This window comes from Poecile atricapillus, chromosome 5 (genome assembly GCF_030490865.1).
Source record: "Poecile atricapillus isolate bPoeAtr1 chromosome 5, bPoeAtr1.hap1, whole genome shotgun sequence".
Taxonomy (NCBI): Eukaryota; Metazoa; Chordata; class Aves; order Passeriformes; family Paridae; genus Poecile; species Poecile atricapillus.
This window is the reverse complement of record NC_081253.1, coordinates 9,206,505-9,225,811: the sequence shown is the minus strand read 5'-3', so window position 1 is coordinate 9,225,811 and position 19,307 is coordinate 9,206,505. Positions and strand designations below refer to the sequence as shown.

The following is a 19,307-nucleotide window of genomic DNA, read 5'->3' as shown; positions in this document are numbered from 1 at the left end:
TATTAAACTGGGAGTGGGTAAAACTCTACTTTGCTTTAAATGGGAATTTATGCAGGACATTCATCTGAAGTGCTGCATGGGCACCTGCTGTGAAAAGCAGAAATGTTTTATATTGCAGTCTTCAGATACTGTAAACCCTCTTCCTCTTAGCAGGTAATGAGAACATCATGATGAAGTTTTAAGACATTGTGGCAGCAATTTGCACCACAGGTCTTTTTTCAACTAAGGCAGAATAATTTTACCTGGAATTTGTATGCACAAGTCATGTCACTCAGACAAGAAAACTGTTTTGTCTTCAAAATCTTTATTGCATCACTGTAACATAATCAAATGTGAAGCAACACTTCTAATTGATAGTTGCAGCTCAGCAATACAATGAATCTGTTTGAAACTATTTTATTAAAACCGTCAATATAGCTTTTGATTGGCAGTTTTAAGATTATGATGTGATTAAAAGAACCACTGGCAAAGTTGTAAAAATGCCATTATTTAATTTTTTTACAGAACTTTAAAAATTTTCAAATGGTTTAAGCATGTGAACTGATTTATGTCTGTGTAACTGATTCTACAAATTGGCGATTCTACAGAAAGGTTAATGCTTTAGTATTGAAAAGAAAAAAAATTAAAAGTCCCTCTTTACGATCTTGAAACTTTAAATAAATCCTCACAAGAAGGTGCTTTATGGTTACTACTGGAAACAGGAACATGCAGAGGTGCTCTGACCTACCCCACACCTCTTACTGCTGGCCACAGGTAAGGCAGAGCAGCTTCCCCTCCTACCACTCCCCTCTGCCTTGCCTAGGAAGAAGTCAGAGCTGTTCTCACAGCTCTTGCCTACATCTCTGCATAACTGAACTTGAAATTTGAGTACTGAAATAGCATGCTTCAAAATATTTGCTTGTTAGTCCTTCTGTTGATAATTTGAAGACACATTTCAACACATGGATAGATTAATAAAGAAGAAACCTAGATGTAAAAAGAATAAAAAATTGCCCTTAAATCCTTACATGTAAAAGGCACTAAAATTTTCTAGACTATTAAGGTTATTCTAATGTTTGAAAGTAATAAGGTACTGTGGATATGCCTGAATGTCACTAAATATGACAAACACTGTTGGATTAGCCTCATCATTAACCACACTGTCGTACAGGTCAGTATCATCTGTTTGGCTCTTTGGTGGTGGATTCTTTAGTCCCTCTTTCCCAGCACAGTACTGCCCAGTTAGGACCCGAGCCAAGTACATGTACTTTTTGCCATTCGTATCTGGAATGGAATAAGTATTCCGAGCAGAGTAACGTGCTTCAGCAGCAAAGTAGGTTCCATTTCCAAAGGCTGCAGCTGTTAGGAAACACAACATTTTCAAATAAAATTAGTGTTCTTATTCTCCTAAGAATATCGAAAACTCCTTTCCTAACTCTGCAGGAGCTGTAAATGTGGTTAGAGTTCAAACACAAAATTCTAGTCCTAATCCTTTGTATCAGAATCAAATATGAACCCACATAGATACCAGGTATCAACACCCAGGTTTTGACTTCCCTTTCCTATGGAGAAAAGGGCTCCTCTGTTTAGCATGGTTTAGCCTGGAATCCACCAAACTTAAATTCTTCGGAGACTTTTGGAATTAAAATGACTATATAATTATAATTATAGTTTTCTAGTCACACTTCCCAGCAAGTTAGAAGAATCACATGTCTTTGTTCAAGACAAATTTCTTTTTCCTGGCACTGGTAAAAAGCTGGTCAAGCCAGACAGGTCCTTCCTATTCAGCTGCCCTGATTTTTGGATACTTTTGCTTGGGTACCCAGCCTGACAGAAGGCAAGTGTGCCTCCCCAGTCATTAATCACAGCTGATATGAAAAGGTGTCAATACCCACAAGCAGAAAGATGGCATGAGTATCTGGGGCTCTTGCTTCCTGAGTAAATCCAACCTCTCATGACACTACCAAAGAGCAGGAAAGCTAAATTACATCTCCTCTGGTCATGTTTCAAAAAGAAGTGGTGGCTGCCATTCCTACCTGTGCACAACCTGATACATTTTGTGTATGCTGGGCTTCATTTATTCAATAAAATCTCAGAGTAAGTACCTCCAGAGGATCCAGACAGAGAAATGTCTATTTTTGGATCCAGACCACACTGAAGTGTCAACTAGATCTGAGTTAAGCTGCCCAGCTGTCTCAAGATCAAACTAGCCCTAGGCATGTCCAGTTCTGTCTTAAGGAAGAAAACATTAAGAACAAAAGTAAGGGACTTTTTAAGTGAGGTTACATGACCGCTAAAATCAGCTAGCACCTCAATTCAGTCCATGCTCCACTTTCTTAATCTTTGAATGCTGCCAAATAATACACATAACACGACCATACTAGTGGAAGTGGACAAAACAAGCTTTGAACTAATGCTATGGATATATTTATGCTAAATATTTAAGTTGTTTCTAACAACTATTATGAACTATTATAACTATTATTATAAAGGCTAAGAATTAACTAATGGATCTCATAGATTTTGTGAGCATAAAGTTGGTACAGATGTGGGATCTTACGCTGTCCTAATCTCTGGAGGTAACAGGATGAGTATCTGCACTTCTACTTTGCTACCTGTCTTTGTGTAAGAGGAGAGGAGATACCATCAGCTAGGAGCCGCTACCTCAGTTGAGCAAGTTGAACAGTGTTCCTTGTTCCTCGTTCCTTTCTCTTCTCTTGGTAAAAACATGACGATGATACAAAACAATTCCTAAAAGCTGCCCAGGCTTCATTTCAGAGTAAGTGAACTCTTTTTGATACCCTTTACATGGTGGCATCCAGCAACAAGTGATTAACTGAACAGGACAATTCCTCTGTCCATGTAGATTAATATCAGGAGTTGTTTATTATTGTTTTCTCTAATTTAATTCAGCTTTCATGTTGTGCTGACAGCACGATAACATTGACATCCTGTAGTACTCATACATGCCTAGGAAATTAACTGATTTGGATAATGACTCACCATTCTTTCCAGCATACCCACGATTAAATCCATAGTAGTTAATCAACCTCAGTGAGGATGCAGCTGTCCCATGAAATAGCAACTTCTCATTATTTTCATTTTTGTTCTTTTCACAGATGAATTTTTTTCTTAGTTGGTATGTCTGCCAGAGGATGCGATTTTGTATTCTTTCAATCTGCAAAATTACAAAATTAACTATATTTATACTAGAGATAAATAGGGTGGGGAAGAATATTTATCATGGCAGGAAAGCATTAAAATGAACTCAAACTGAAAGAATTATAGCAATTTTCACTATGTCCTGTTAGCATGAGGTTTGGGTAAAGGCACTGAATATGTAGGCCTCCTGAAAAATCACAAACCAAAGCAGCTCACAAGAGAGTTTCCAGCTCAGTAATTTTGGGTGTACATTTGTCTTGCCTAGTATACTAGGTCCCCAGCAGTCATGGTAGCTGTGCATTGTCATTCCTAGAAACAGGCTGCTGTACCACTGCTAAAGACAATGACCTAAGATGCATTCTATACATCCTAATCATCTTTACTGATGATTTTCTCACTAAAGGACAGACTGTAGCAACAGCATTAGGTTCAGTTTAAGTTTCTCTTCTAGATCTAAGCTTGCAAGTCAAAATTGCTTCCTCTAACATGTAGCTTAGCAACCCATAAGAAACTACTATATAAAAATCACTTAGTGGGAGGATGGATGTTGCTCGCTCCCTATACCAACAATGTGGATATAGCTTCAGGGGAAGCAGTGTCTCTGCATCAAAGTATAATCTCAAAGGCATTTCTGTAACAGGTTTCCATTTTTAACAGAAAAAGACATAATGTCATTACTTGATTTTTTTCTGTAGCACACTAATATTTTGTTCTCTTTGTGTGTTTTTGTGTTTGAAGCTCATGATAGAAGAAAAATTTTTAAACACATTATTCTCACTCCTAATTTGATTGTATATTCTACTGTTTATCTCTTGATTCAGAACAATTCCATCATCTCCCTGGCAATTAAATCTCTGTGCACTTGTTGAAGACTTCTAAATAAGCAGGATCAAATATTGACACTGGTTAAAACTGACAGCCAAGCCTGAAAGGCTCTGGAATGACAGGGGAGAAGCTGTAAATTAGTGCAAAGCTTTGTGTCAATCTGCAAGGACTTTGCATTTTTCCTTTGTATTCTGAATGCATTTGCTCATGCCTCCATTTCAGTATAGAATTTCCTAATTGGAAATACCATATTAGCTAGTGAATACCACATTAACTGAACAAAGCGTCAGCCTGAAGACTGACAGTCACTGGTTTCGCACTATTAGATGTCAGAAATTACTGAACAGCTCTTAGGAAATTAGCTTTGATTTATATTCACTCTGTACAGTGCTGGGGACGCTGGCATTTAAAAGGTGTATTGGGTTGCAGAGACCTTATAAGCAAATATTTAGGAAGTATATTAATGTTTCTTGCCCAAGCATTGACATTTCCCCCCTCCCCACCCCATATGATATCACCTTCTCTATGTTATAGTTGGAACATGTTGTCTGAAACATCTTCTCCACAGTTTTATATTCAGGATGCCATGGCTTGAGCTCCACCACTTTGACCTGTTCATTTTGCATGTCTGTCCACTCCTTAGGGAGCTCTATTGACTGCAGATCTGCAAAACAGAGGTTGCATTATTATGACAAACAACTAGCTCCAGCTCCATAGGCACATCTTACAAACCTGCATAGAGAGGACCAGGAGGACAGCACCTTCAGTAATACTTCATTCAACAAGTTCTCTTGCTCTTCCAAACATCACTGGCTCTGTTATACACTACAAAGGCTTTACACTTTGCCTAATTATCCCCATATCAATATCTAACTGGAACAAGTTTAAAACCCCAGAAGAATTTTATGAATTCTTCATATACCACTTCCTTTGTCAGACTTAAGCATGAAATCTATCCTCACCAGTCACATATATGCAGATAATATTTGCACTTAAAACTGGTGTTCTGATTTCACTCATACTTCCCACTGATTATGAAACTCAAAACTGCTGGCCAAGGGAAAAAAAAAAAAAAAGGGAAAAAAGGAATACCTTCCTTCTTTGGGATACCTGAGCTGCATTTATCCAAATCATCATTCAATAATAACTATCCGTTTTTTTTTATTTACCAATAGTGTCATTTACCTTCATCCTTTGTCACACGTTGAAGATTTATAGTTTTTCCTTGGTCATCAGTAGCCTTCAGAGTATTCAGATCCACCTTGTAGTTCTTATTTTTAATTTTGACATCTAGGTATAGTTTTTTAGCCATTTTGGCATTTTCCAGCTGCATATTTGTCAGTTTATCAAAAGTAACAAAGCCACCGTTGCTTCCTGGATACCTCCACTCTACCAGGTTAGAAAGAAGTTCTGCCTTGGATTGCTCTTCTTCAGTAGACTTAATTTGTTGGATCATGTCTTGAACTTCTAGAGAAACGGAATAGACATCCCTGCTAATACCAGAAATTCTAATTTGAGGGGGAGAAAGCTCATTTAAAACCTGAATTTTGACTTTTTTTCTTAGGTGGAGAGCTTTCAAAAAGGAAATTTGCATCTCATCAAAATTTTCAATTGCCTCATCTGAAATAACGTTTTCAAACTGTTCCTTTAAAATTAAATCCTTTATCCAGGACTCAGTTTCATCCACCTTTTCTTGGCTTTCTCCACAAATTTGAAATGTGACTAAATCAACTTTCTTCTCCAAAATAATGGGCTTTTTCTTCTCAGAAGATTGTCTTCTGTTCCAAAAAAAGGCTGTGGATAAATATGTCAATTATTAGTTGCAAATAAAAGAACTTAAGTTTTATATTCCCATGCACACAGAAAACACACCAACTTACATTTAAACATAGATAACCATGATTCCGTTGGTGGTTCTGATCTTGTGGATGAACCTGATCTTGTGGATGAACCTGATCTTGTGGATGAACCTGAACCTTCTCTTTTCTTCATGCTTTCATAAAAGGCTGGGAGCATATTTGTCTGGAAGATCACAATCTTAACTGTCTGTAAATGCTGTACTGATGGCTGTCTTGCAAATTCCACTATAGCATCCAACATTTCATCAGCTACCTTGGCTGAATTCTGTCCTGCTTGACCTAAACAAAAATAAAAGTGAACAGTTTCTGTGCAAGTCTACTGTTCCCATACTAAGTTTGTCTGTTTCTGAACTACCCCCATCACACATTGCTTTCCCAAGAAAACACAAACCTGTTCCAATAGCTGGGAAGGCAACAGATTTGTACATCCTTTGTTCACACTCACGAAGCACTTGGGAGACCTGACTCTTCACCTGGTTATTGGTAATCAAATGGATGATTTTACTGCACAATAGGTTCCCACCCTGTGTAGTAATAAAGCCATTTTGGTACTTCCCAGCTGGAAGAGAGAAGATAAAGATATTTACAAAATAGCAATCTCTTTTGGTAATACTGATCGTTACACTGGTGCTACAAGAAAAGTGGAAAAAGTGGAAAGAAATCCACTGTGAGATATTTTATTGTGGGTTTACTTGATTCTGGTTTTCTTTGTAAATACCCTGCAGAGTTTCTTGGAGAAACTAATTCAAGTAAATGTGTGCTTTCTAATTTCCTAACATCTCTGCTACAAAGTATTTTCCTATTAAGTACAATATAAGAATTTCTGATGACTTTGAATACATCTCACTTCTATGTAAAAGCATGCCAAATTAATTTATATGTGAAAACCTTTCTTATTCCACTTATTCCTTAAAAGCCCAAATTCTTACTCTGCCAAAAAGCTGAGTGATAAAATAATATCATTAAGATTATGAGCAACTGATCTAAGAACAGTATGGATTTTTTAAAAATATGGTTGTGTTTTCTCAGAGCACTCATGTTTGCAGACAAAATGGAGTCATATTGTGAGGATGAATGGACTGATGAGCACAGAGCTCCAGACCACCTCACAGATCATGAAGGTAACGACTGTAAGATGTTCTGCAAGTACTGAGATCAGGCTGATAAATTTACTTTGAGAAGAAGGCTTATCTGCCAGAGGTGGTTTTCTTATGAGTCTCAGGTTTTCTGAAGAACATTTTGTACATTGAGTTAAAACGTAATTTGGAACATTGTAATGGGGTTTTAAGTTCCTGCCAACATGATCATTCCTTTGCTTTGTGGATTCCAACAAAAAAGTAAAACTGCACTAAGAGTTTTATTTTAAGTTGAAGGTAAGGACTGTTTCATAGTAGAATGTTGATAAGGCCCTGCTCTGTGGTGGAGCTTCCTTGGAAAACAAGCAGGGGAATCAGACACAAGTGTATTTACCAAAAAAGTTGGAGCTAAGCATTTTATCATGTCCCCTACAGAGTAGTTTAGAAATCAGAAAGACATGAAAATAGCTCTTTGAAACGAAAGAAAGAGAAAAGGAAAATCTGTGTAATAGTTCTTAGAACAGAGACATTTGCCTGATTTGAAGTTAATGATATATGTGTGTTTGTACAAATATTTCTATGGAGCCACAGGCTGGGAGAAAAATTCAGGAAACTCCACCTTGGAAGTCAGTTTCCAGACACAGAGCAGGCATATTTTGGTTATGCATCTGAAGTGTCCCTTCCTGTGCTTGTAGAGGCCAACCACAGTGAGCTGGAATTTCACTGCTCTACTGGTCTGATAGAATGCAATCTATTGAGGACCTTATGATCAGGATTATCCTCATTTCAGTAGGGATAGAGTTAATTTTCCTCTTAGTAGCCAGTACAGGGCTGTGTTTTGGAGCCAGTATGATAATAAAGTGTGTAACACACTGATATTTTAGCTGTTGCTAAACAACTATGAAAAGAAAAATTCTCAAGGTATATGTCAAAACAGGAAAGGGACTTTTTAAAGGTCCTAAAAGTGAAAGCTTTTATTTTAGGTGTTATTCACCTAAAATAATTATGTCATCAGAGCAGACAATTATAAAGCAACTTTAAGTTTTCAGAGAGAATTATAACAACAGAAAAAAAAATTATCAAAAAAACAGTATGCTCTAACATACCGTATTGAGCACATTCATCTGCTACCTGGGAACCAGCAGCATCCATAATTGCTTTGCAGACTCCTTAAATCACAGAAAAAAAGCACACACAGTCATTAAGCCTCCTTAATTATCTCTACTCAAAACTCTACCCAACTTCTCTACTCTACACACGCCCTCAATTGCTGTATGGCAAGATAGCACAAAGTTCAAAACCTTGCCAGTTTCCCTACATACTGTCCATGACACTGCACTGGCTGCAGAGAGAACATTTCCTTCACTGCTGATTACAAGTCATTAAGAACAACTCCTATTTCATTGTTTCACTTAACAAACCCATATGTCCCTCACCAAACTCTCCAAGGCTTTGAACTACAACATTTGGTATCTTTCATGCTTATAATTCACTATGTTAAAATCCTCTGCTTCTTACAGGGCTTTATCTTACAGTGAAACATTTTAGGATAAGAGCATTTTTTCAGAATTATACTTTATCTAAAAATTCCATTTAAACATTTTGGTTTTAAGCAAGAAAAAAATGGCCAGATGCCTTTTGTTTGGAAAGTAAATAAAATATTCAGGATGTGTGAAAAAAATGTTTAAGATCAATTTCCTGACTAATCACAACTCTGTATCTCTCATCTGAAAAATGCTTCATAAAAGTTTCCTTGTGGACAATTCTTTCCTGTACCCCCTTATAAAAACTAGACTAGATTTATTGCTAAAGAACCACATATTCAATATAATACCTGTTTTGGCATCAAATGACGGATTTGATATGTTTACAATAACCTCTGTATCTTCCTTAGTAATATCTCCACTAATTACTTGGAGTGCGATGGAACCAATCTTCATTTCATGAACTCTCAACAGTTCATCAGAAACAGGCCTCATGAATCCTGCAAGGGAAAGAAAAATATATTAACTCACTTCTCCTTTAGTTTGGAGTATTATTCTCTTCCACTGATTGAAACTTCCACTTATCCTTTTAAGGACTATGCTTTAGATCAGTTTGATGCTTTTCTCTTTATTCCATTTCTGAAAGCTGGGAGGCACATTATTCTTCCTGTTTAAACACTGTGAAAGTGAAACCATTTCTATTCCTGTAAATGTACGCAATATGAATTCAGAAAATGGCTTCAGGGTTAATCTTATCTGACCAGCTCTGTAACAGTTTCCTGAATTAATTCTTACAAGAAATGAAGCATCCAGCTTAAGAGCTGCCAGTAATGGAGATCAGACCACATCCCTTTTGTAAGTTATTTCATATTTACCTTTATGGATTAAAAACTGTTCCTTTCTTCTAGTCTAAACTTATCTAACTCATATTTTATCTTCCCACTCTTAACTTCATCTCTCTGATACTCAGCAACTGAGGAGGAAGAGCTTTATATCCTTATGAATAAGCCTCTGCCTTTGATGCAGTACACTCATGTTTTGGCTATTGTGTCCCACTGTTGTCAAATAATAAATGGAAAGGAAATTATTCCTGTATATATTAATATATATATATTAATATATATATATATATTTAGGAGATTAAAGCTACAAGAAATACATGTTATTTATGGCTCGTTTGGCCAAGTGATTGCAAGTTCTTATATCCTTTGAGCAGGACAAACTACTGTGTCTCCTGGCAGAACACCCTCTGTGTTTTGGTAAGATTGGCCACACTGAAAGTTCAGCATGGCCTCAACAAAATAAATTCTTCCTTAAGAATTTTACAATGACATTTACGAATGCAAGTCCATTAGGAGGAAAAAAATGCCCTGTACCCTGATGATATTTCCTCTGTTTCCTGATACACATAAAATCACTTAACAGTATTTACATTCTGTCCCACCCCTACACAACTTACTTGACTGTGCTGCTGCAGCATTGCAACTTCCACCTGCCCTAAGTTCTAGTTCAGTGGTAAAAGCCTAAGAAGAGAAAAATAGTAGGCAAGATAGTATTTCACAGTATGTACACCGAATGTTTCTGTAAATAACATTAACAATCATTCAGCTCTCACTGAGGCACCTCACACATTTTATAGTCTTATTTAAGTGTTATTAACAGCAGAAGACCCAGTGTGGACAGTTTGACGAGAGATAGCTCTGGATTGCTAGAACTCCTCTGTCAGAAGATGAGGGAGCATCTACAGGCATTTACAGAGCCAACAGCAAGGCATATTTTGTCTGCAGCTTCTGCTTGCTGAGAGTTTGTATTTCAGAGACACTGGAAAGAAATCCCAATGTCACTGGTCCACAGCAGTAAGGAAGTGCTAAATTATCACCCCTTAGAAAGCAGTATAAGTAAAACAGATTATTAATGTGTAACTAGAGCAGTATGTTACAAATACAGCTTTGTCCTGAGAAGAATTACCTGAATGTTATCAGTATCTTGTGGATTCAAGAAAAAAATAACTTCCTGGAGATTCTTCCGAGTGTGACTACTACTGAACCTGAATACCACATCAAACATTAACTTAGAAACAACAATTTTAGGAAATCCAAATCCTCCAGTCCCAATAGCTGGGAAAGCGATTGATTTCAGTCCAAGTTCTTCAGTTTTCTTCAAGCAGAAATCAATTACATCTTCTAGGACCTGTAAAACACAGCAAAGGTACTTTTTTTTCCTAAAGGCATCGTTTATTATTAGTTCCAAAGAAAGTGGTATGACAAGCAGCTCCGAGTACATCAAGACATCTTTAAGGTCATTCCAACAGAAGAAAATGGAGTCAAGTAATCTAAATTAACTATGTTTAAACCTGAAATTTCAGGACAGATCCCAAATAAATATGTAGCCAAGGGGTTAATAATTAAAATATACCTTCTCTGTCTGTCCTCCATTCCACTTGGGTAGTATGACATGAAAGATGGACTTGCAGGCCATAGCACATCCACTGGTGCAGAGCACACTCCCAGCACCAGCAACCTGATTTTGTTTTTCAGTGTCAAACTCATCTTGGAGAGCTGGTCCAGCCCTTTCCAGCAAGGCTTTGCAAAGAGGCCCCACACCAAACTGCAGATCTGTGCCAACACTGTTGACCAGAACATCCATCTGCAAAATATTGCAATTAAAATAGCTACAGCCAGAATTCAAGCAAAAATATGCACCGAGATTAAAACACACAGCAAAAAAACCCAAGATGCCAGTGGATACCCAAACCAGGAGCACAGACAGGTACCTATTTCCCCTAATATCCAACCAAGATAGCTACTTTTATAAAATACTTTAGTATTTCCCCTTTAGGAAAAAAAAAAGCAAACTCTTTTACAAGTTGCTCTCAGATCTGGAAAACCGACAAGATCTAGCTGGGAATTAAAACATCCAGAAATTCACAGCTGCCCTCTAGAAATGGCTGCAGATCTCAACCTACACTCAAGTTTTGCAAGCTTGCATCCTTGTTCAGCTAGCACACAGCTGTTCTTTCCTTATGTAGCAAGTGCTTGTGAAACCTACTGTCCTTCCTTTTTCATTCTAACTTACCATCAGGTTTGAAAGGAGTCAGAAAAGTAAAGACTTACTGTGGCTTCCTGAATATTTTTCTTCTCCACTCGGATGCAAAGCCCTTCATTTGTTGTAACCATCTTCAGATCCCCTTTTCTGTTCTCCTTCTTGCTTTTTTTCAGCATTGGCTGTTTTGTGGAGAATGAATTAGCTGAAAATATTTTTTTTACTGTCTCACTCAGAGTGTGAACTATTTCTTCTGAATTACAAACAAGATGGACCTCCTTCAAGGTGCTATCCTCCATGAATTCTTCCAAGGTCTCCTTGATGGAGGACACAATAAAAATTGCATACATCTGCAGTGGAAAGCCATAAATCCCTCCACTTATAACAGGCAGAGCAATGGAACGATGATTGTATATTTCAGCTAGTTGTAGGCATTTTTTCACTGTCTTTTTTAACAACAACATGCACCTTTGTGATTCCTTCACATCCCACCTGGGGCCAACAGCGTGAATGACGTTCTTGCAGGGCAGTTTCCCGGCACATGTGACCACTGCGCAGCCGGGCGGCAAATTCTTGAGCTTCTTCATCAGCTCATCACACTCCTGCTGCAGTGCTGGGCCAGCTGCTCTTGACAGGGCTTCAGCAAGGCCACCAATGTGTTTCAGTTTTTCATCAGATGCACTCACCACAACATCAACAGGGTAGTCACACAAGTCGCCTTTATAGACTCCTACCACAATTCCTCCTGGCAGTTTTTTTTCATAGCAGACCTTTCTTTCCACTTTATCACCAGTTTTTCCGCCCTTCTGTTCTTCTTCTTCTTCCTTCATCCTAATGAAACAGCTGAATTTCTGCTTTGCTTCTGAAATACAAAAATCTTTCCTCTCAGTGAAGACCTCCTTTGCACCTGGTTTATCAATTAGCACATTTTTTGAGTAAAGGGAGGAGACCATTTTTTCCAACATGATGAATGCTTCTGGCACTTCTTCTCTTGGTCCCCTCAGGGAAATACATGGTGTTTTGGTGTCAAAACGTACTGTCACACCTTTCTTATTCAATTCTCTACAAACACCAGACTTCACATTCTCTACAAACTGCACTATCACCACTGAATTAACTGGGATTACTTTTTCAATGGGTGTGTTTCTATCTATAAAATCATTAAGTCTCTGATAGACCTCTGTTACAGCCTTAGAAAAGCCAGCAATAATCATTTTATTTTCTTTTCCAAAAGACTGCCAAGAGATGACAACTTCCTGGGAAGTTGTGTTCAGAGAGGAGAAAAGAAGACGCTTCCACTCATCCTTTTTAAAGACTTCACCATCCCCCACACTGATGCACTTGTATTCTAAACCTGTTTTTATTTGCTTTTCCGCTTCTAGAAGATCTTTGGGAGCACCTCCATATAGCAACACAGTATCATCCTGAAGTTCATAAAAAGTATTAATATTTTCCTTAATGAACAACACATCTGACGTATGTTTATTATCTACAGACCGGAGATAGTGGAAAACATGGGGGTCAATGGTAACTGATGTACATGGCATACTCAATACCTTTTCCAATAAGTCAGCTTTGATTTTATATACTTCTGCAGGTAATCCACACAACTGAACAGTCTTTTTTTTGTCATCGTAAAAGACCTTCAGGCATGGATATTCCTTCTGAATATTCTCTTCTAACCCAGCATTGTGCAGCACAGCATACTTCCCTGGGATCACTGACACAGAAATTTCTATGCTCTGTTTTTCCCTTTCACTTTGCTTCATGCACTCCCTCACTTCTTTCTCTGCACTGTCCACTGCTGCTCTGCTGCCTGCAATCACCACCATATCCTCAGAAATATCAGTTATGATCAGACCAACATCTTCTGACAGTCTTTTTTTCACATCTTCCCAACCTGATGAATTGACTTCACATTTTATAGCTATGTAACGTGCCATGATACGTGAGAACTCAGTGGAAGCATCTTGCTGCCATGTCTTGAGCAACTTAATCATTGGCTTTTTCTGCTTGCAGAGAGATGGTGATGGGCACAACATAACTTCTGGGTTTGCACAGTCTGCTTGGGGCCATATGAGCTCAGAATGGCAAACTGCCATTTCCTGGTTTATGTTTTGGGTCAGATCGGCATGCTTTTGTAAAAACTGCCATACATATGGGTCTAGTGGCACCTCAATGGGGTCTGGTATCTTGACAGCTGGTCTTTCTTCTCCATAGAGGGCTGTTCCCAGGGAGTGGTAATATGGATGCACAGAAATCAGCGTCTGTTCCAGTAAATGTCGCTTTTCCAAGACCGTGGTTAGATCTAAAAGTTAGTGCACATACATACAAACAAGCATTTATCATTAACTTCAAATCAGGCAAATGTCTCTGTTCTTAGAGATTACACTGATTTTCCTTTTCTTTTTCTTTCCTTTCAAAGAGCTGTTTTTATGTCTTTCTGATTTCCAAACTACTCTGTAGGGGACAAGATAAAAGGCTTGGTTCCAACTTGTTTGGTAAATATGCTCATGTCTGCATTCCCATGCAGAGCTACACCCTGCTTGTTTCCCAAGGAAACTCCTCCACAGAGCAGGGCCTTATCCTCAAATACAATCCTCAAAAAACTCTTAATGTCAGTGCAGTTTTACTTTTTTTCTTGCCATTTTTGTTGGAATGGACTAATCAAAGAAAGGCTAATGTTTGCAGGAACTTAAAACTCCATTACAATGATCCAAATTCCATTTTAACTTAAAGTACAAAATATTCTTCAAAAAATCCTGAGAGTCATAAGAAAACCACCTGGCAGATAAGCCTTTTTCTCAAATTAAATTTACTAGCCAGGAGTCTCCTAACAAGTATTTACCAGAAGTTGCACTGGCACAAAAACTGGACAGTGATTCGAGGAATGCAAGAAATAGTAACAAGTTTGTTCCTCCCTGATAATGAAGATACTGAAATGAGGATATTTGACCTTATTTAGCTTCTGAAAGTTAACTGTGCAATCTGAAGTTGTTGACAGATTCTGCTCTGTCCCTCTACCTGTAAATACAATTAATTTCATATTCCATATAAAAACCTCTGCAAATGCAGAAAAAACACCAGTGAGAAAAACCCATGCACAAGGCAGGCATTAAAATACATATCTGGTAACAAAAAACAAAACAAACAAAACAAAAAAACCCAACAGATACTGAAGCCCTAGACATGCAGCAGTATTTCTCCATTTAGAGCACTTCCTAGGAACAGAACACTGTACACTGACTTCAGCAACAGAAAGCCAGGCTTCTAATGCCCATATTTGCAGTAATTTTCCTGCAGGCCATCTGCCTGTGAGTACCTTGGTCAGGCAAAAGACAGTGTTACCTTTGTGGTCACAGAAAGTAATGATGGCCGAGTTCTCCTCGGGGAAGAGCCGGACATCTGACACGGGCGCCCCTCCGTTCCGTGCGCTCTCGAAATACACCGTGAGGTAATCTATGGACACGCTGTCTGGTAGGTTTTCAACCTTGATGGTCTGTGTCAGCTCAAGAAGCCTGGCAGTGATTTGGAATTCTCTGACTCTTCTGTGTTGTGAACATTTTTTAATAAATTCCTTAGTATCTGTAAACGGAAGAGCAGTATGAAATTACTGTTTTCCTGTGTCATTATCAGCTTGGTTATCGCTTCAGGCAGAGAAATGAGCAGTTACTCCCTGTATTTGGAACAAAACTGTCTCTGGTGCCAAAGAACTCTGCATTGTAATAAAAAAGGGGAAGAGTGCACAAGAATGCTATTCTCTGCTATTCACCCCCACTATGTCTCTGTTCCCATCTCATAAGTACACTGTCTTCTCTAAAGGAGATTTTATATAATCGCCACACTCAGTACACTTTTAATTATTCTTCATCTAATCCAAAATAAGATAGAAAGAGCAAAACATTATTATCCAATTTCAATTAAGATGCCACAATTTTCTTTTTTCAGTGTAACATTTGGATCACAGGCACTTTTGTGGAGCTGTATATAAGACATTTTTCTTGAGAGACTGCAATCCAGGTACTTTTTAAGAACAGTCTGGATCTGCAATGGGAGAGGAGTCAAGATCTGAAAGCTATTACTCATGCTTATACATGGAAATTAATAATGGTGTCATCTTGTCTTACCAATGCTTTTTATAAAGGTAGCAACAGCAGCATTTATTTCAGGTATCAGTTCAACAGTAAAGTCATCATCTACAGTCAGGCCACTGATGTTCTCCAACAGCATCTTTAAGCATTCTGGACTGCATTTCTCTATGTTCTCAAATACCACCAAAGATGAGGCTTCTCCAGAGCCAACCTCCTCCTGGAGTTCACTGTTTGAAGCAAAACTCTCTGCTTTCTTCAAGCCTTGTGTATCATCTGCAGCAGAAAGATAAGCTACATAAAATGCTGGTCCACATTTCCTGGAATAAACAGATTCTTTTTACCCTTTCCCTCCTTTTCCTTTCCAAGAGATAAATACCAAACAAATACTGCAGGGTACCACTGAACTTTTTGAGAACTAAAACAGCCCAGGTGCAATATTCCACAGGGCTGCAGGCAGCTTCTTTGGTGGCACAAAACCAGACTGGAGTAAACATGTCCAAGGTCATTGGTGTGTCTCTGAGTCAGAAGCTAAACTGAACTAAAATCCATTGAGATAATAGGCCACAACTGTTCAAATGTCTGTAAGGGTTGGGAGAGACCTTGCAGCCTCTGCGTCTGTTTCTTAGCCCACATGCAGGCAAAACAAGCCTGAACATAGCTCAGGACATCCACAGGCACCATAGCCCACAAGTAGTTTTGTGTGATTTGATGTAAAGCCTCCTGACAACCCCTGTGCCCTGCCATCAGTGCAGCATGACAGTGCTGGAGGGCCCATGCACACAAAGGGCTCACAGGGATGCAACAACATTTTGCAAACGGAAAATATAACAGAGGTGCCCACTGAGTATCCCAGAAGTCCAGTGGTGCCAGAGGCAAGCATGTCTCCAGCTTTGCAGACAGATGAGGGCAGAGGTACGAGAGAATCTCCAAACTGGAATGCCCAACAGGCTGGCTCTGCCTGCTCACCGAGGTACAAAAACTACTGATACCAAACCCATAACACTTCCAGAAGTCAGCTGCCTTTGAAGGCCTACCACCATAAACAAGAAGAAAACTAAAGAAATAAGAAGCAACAGTTCTTCAGATGCTAGTTACTAATTTCTAAACTACTGGAGGAGTCATCTCCTCCACTCTGAACAATGAAGAAAATACCAAAAAGCCAAAACTGAAAGCCAGGCTGACCCAATGAAGCAATTGAGAGCAGGAACTGAAGATTTTCAAGTTCCTCTCTAGCATAACCAAAAAACAGATGACAACTTGGAGAACATGAACCCCTGTGTGGAGAAAAGCCCCAACATTTTTGTTTCATGAAGAATACTGTTTATGTCAGAACACTGACAGCACACAGTGTTGGATAACATTTTACCTTTTATTTGAAGGCTACTCATGGCATCCAAAGCCTAAAATAAAATGAAAGCCAAATGTCAGTGACAGATTAGACACTCTTAGCCACTATTTCAAAACTCTGATTAGGATTACAATTTTTATTCACCTTTGTGAGACCTGATTTTTCTTCACATGTCTCCTCTTTAGTAGCTAGTGCCGCTTCAGGCTCTGTGACAATCAGCCTCAATTTTTCTTCTCCTCCCAAATGCAACTGATGAGACTGTTTCTCAAGAACTCGTTGCTTGACTAAATAAAACCAAAAAAAGCCCTGTGAAAATCTGAACGGAAACACAGCTTTACATTACATGGCACATGACACTGTCGCGGTTTACGAACGGTGTTCTGCAATTTGTTTCCCACCCAAACACGCCAGACCTCACCGCTCGCTTCCCTTCCCCCTCCATCCCCCTCCCCCCTCCGCGGCAGGATGGAGAAGAGAACTGAAGGCACAAAATTAAGGATCACAGGACGAGATGAGAACAATAGACTGTTAACAGCAATGAAGTAAGAAAAACGGGCGGGAACAACACCAATACCGATAACAGAGTGTACAAGACAGGTGAACGCTCCGCCGCTCAGCCGACCCCGCGCTCGGCAAAACCGGGAGAAACTCCGGCCCTTTCCGAGCCCGCAGCTACGGTGGGATGGAACAGCCCAGGGAGCTGGCTGGGCCCCTCCCGGCTCCTGGAAAAGTTAACCTCGCCTCGGCCGGAACAACGATGTACAGATACACTGTCCCGCAAAATGAGAGCTTTAAACTCCTAACACCGACGCAGTATGTGCAAGGCTTTCTTTCTTAAAAAACAAACAGGAAGAGCAGCCAGAGATGCAAAACTTGGCTCAATCATGGGTTTCATGGTGGTACCCGGAGAGTCCCGGTACCGGCCCCCCACGCCTTGAACATCCTCTTCCACAAAACGCCGAAATGGCTTGGGGATGAATGTCCTGAACTTACCAGAAGGGAGAGCCAGCACCTGGGAAGCATGTTAAGGCAAGAAAAGGAAAAATTGTATATAGGTATGGGTAGCGTTATCTCTGTGCTTCTGCACATACGTGCATGTGCATGTATACATTAAACTCAACTGCAGCTAAATACTTTCCAGCTTGGTGCAAATTTATAAATATGTGCATGTTGCAGACGCCATATTTTATATATATATCTGTAACTAATCCAATTGTTAGATTAACGTAAGATTTATTATTCCGAGCGCAGTTTAGAGAATACTATTGTGCATCAAAATGAGTATGTATGTATACATTCCTGCTAGGACATATTTATTCACTTACAGCCTTCATGCCAAACACAATCCAGAAGCTAGCAGTAAGCACCAAATCTAAGCATATATATAAGGAAATGTCATATTCTGAGTTAGAAGGGACCCACAAATATCATCGAGTCCAACTTTTGGACCTGCACAGGACACCTGCAAGAATCACACCACGTTTACATACTGTCTATTCCATATTGCAACAACTAAGTACGTTTCTTTTAACCTGCAGAAAGTTTAGACCTGTGAATTACGACCCCAACACCTCCGCAGGGAGCCCACACACTAAACCATGTCCCGGCCCCTGCCCTGGCCGGGTCCCCTCGGCCCGGCCCGGCCGCTCACCCTTAGGGCAGGCGAAGCAGACGAGGATGTGTCCGGTCCCGGTGTCGGTCCCGACCCGCAGCTCGCACTCGCCGCCGCCCGAGCGCTTCTGGCTCTGGAAGTAGCAGAGCAGCTTCTTCCTGAGCGCGGGCGGCGGCTCGGCGGGGCCCCAGTCCCCTCGCACCAGCAGCGGGAAGGTGCACGGCCGCTGCCCCTCCATGGCTGCCCCAAGGCTCCTCTCCCCGCCGCTATCGCTTTCGGTTCCCCGGCAGGGCGCGGCTTTTCCCGGCAGCGTGTGCCGGCTGTGGCTGCCTCTCGCGATAGCCCCGCCGCCCGAGGCACTGCTTCACACTTGCGCCCTTGCGCTCCTCTCTCCCTTAAAGCATCCGAAGCACTCCCTCGTGTTATCAAATGCCCTGCTTGCCCTTCTGCCGGGGGCTGGCAGCTCTTGTCGCTGTTGTCCCAAGAGCAGTTCTGCCACCCGCAAGAAGCCAATCCACACACAGAGTCGAGGCGTTTGATTCATCTACAATTCTGTTGAGAGGGGGGCTGGGTTGCAAATCCACAAAGCCAGCATGGCGACTATCAAAAATTTTCTCTCTTTGTATGTTTTATCAAAAAATGGCATTAATGTTCATTGGCTACAAATTACTAAGTTCTCTTATTAACTAGTATTCTATATTCTGTTGGGTAATGATTCTCTTGGCTTCTCAAGACAATTAGATCACATGCTCAGTGTTTCTCTTCTTTTGGGTCAGTGGGTTTCTTGACTCAGTGGACCATGAGTTGGTGGTCACAATCTCCCCTTGCT

General features: G+C 39.9%; 1 protein-coding gene across 2 annotated transcripts; it reads right to left on the bottom strand.

The window, feature by feature from the left end:
• Positions 1–268: 268 nt before the first annotated feature.
• On the bottom strand, positions 269–18,801 carry LOC131579438 (protein mono-ADP-ribosyltransferase PARP14-like). Of its 2 annotated transcripts, XM_058839362.1 has the most exons (18): positions 18,518–18,801; positions 17,011–17,150; positions 16,885–16,918; positions 15,555–15,791; positions 14,776–15,012; positions 11,499–13,735; positions 10,801–11,031; positions 10,354–10,575; positions 9,845–9,908; positions 8,736–8,885; positions 8,008–8,070; positions 6,217–6,384; positions 5,937–6,104; positions 5,847–5,900; positions 5,152–5,760; positions 4,485–4,630; positions 2,983–3,157; positions 269–1,338 (listed from the first exon to the last, which is right to left on the bottom strand). In XM_058839362.1, exons 1-18 carry the CDS (start codon positions 18,714–18,716, stop codon positions 1,049–1,051), a joined length of 5,424 nt encoding a protein of 1,807 aa, XP_058695345.1. In that variant the 5' UTR covers positions 18,717–18,801; the 3' UTR covers positions 269–1,048. The 2 variants fall into 2 exon arrangements, with proteins under 2 accessions (XP_058695345.1, XP_058695344.1); XM_058839361.1 differs by having other exon boundaries at positions 5,847–6,104.
• Positions 18,802–19,307: the final 506 nt, after the last annotated feature.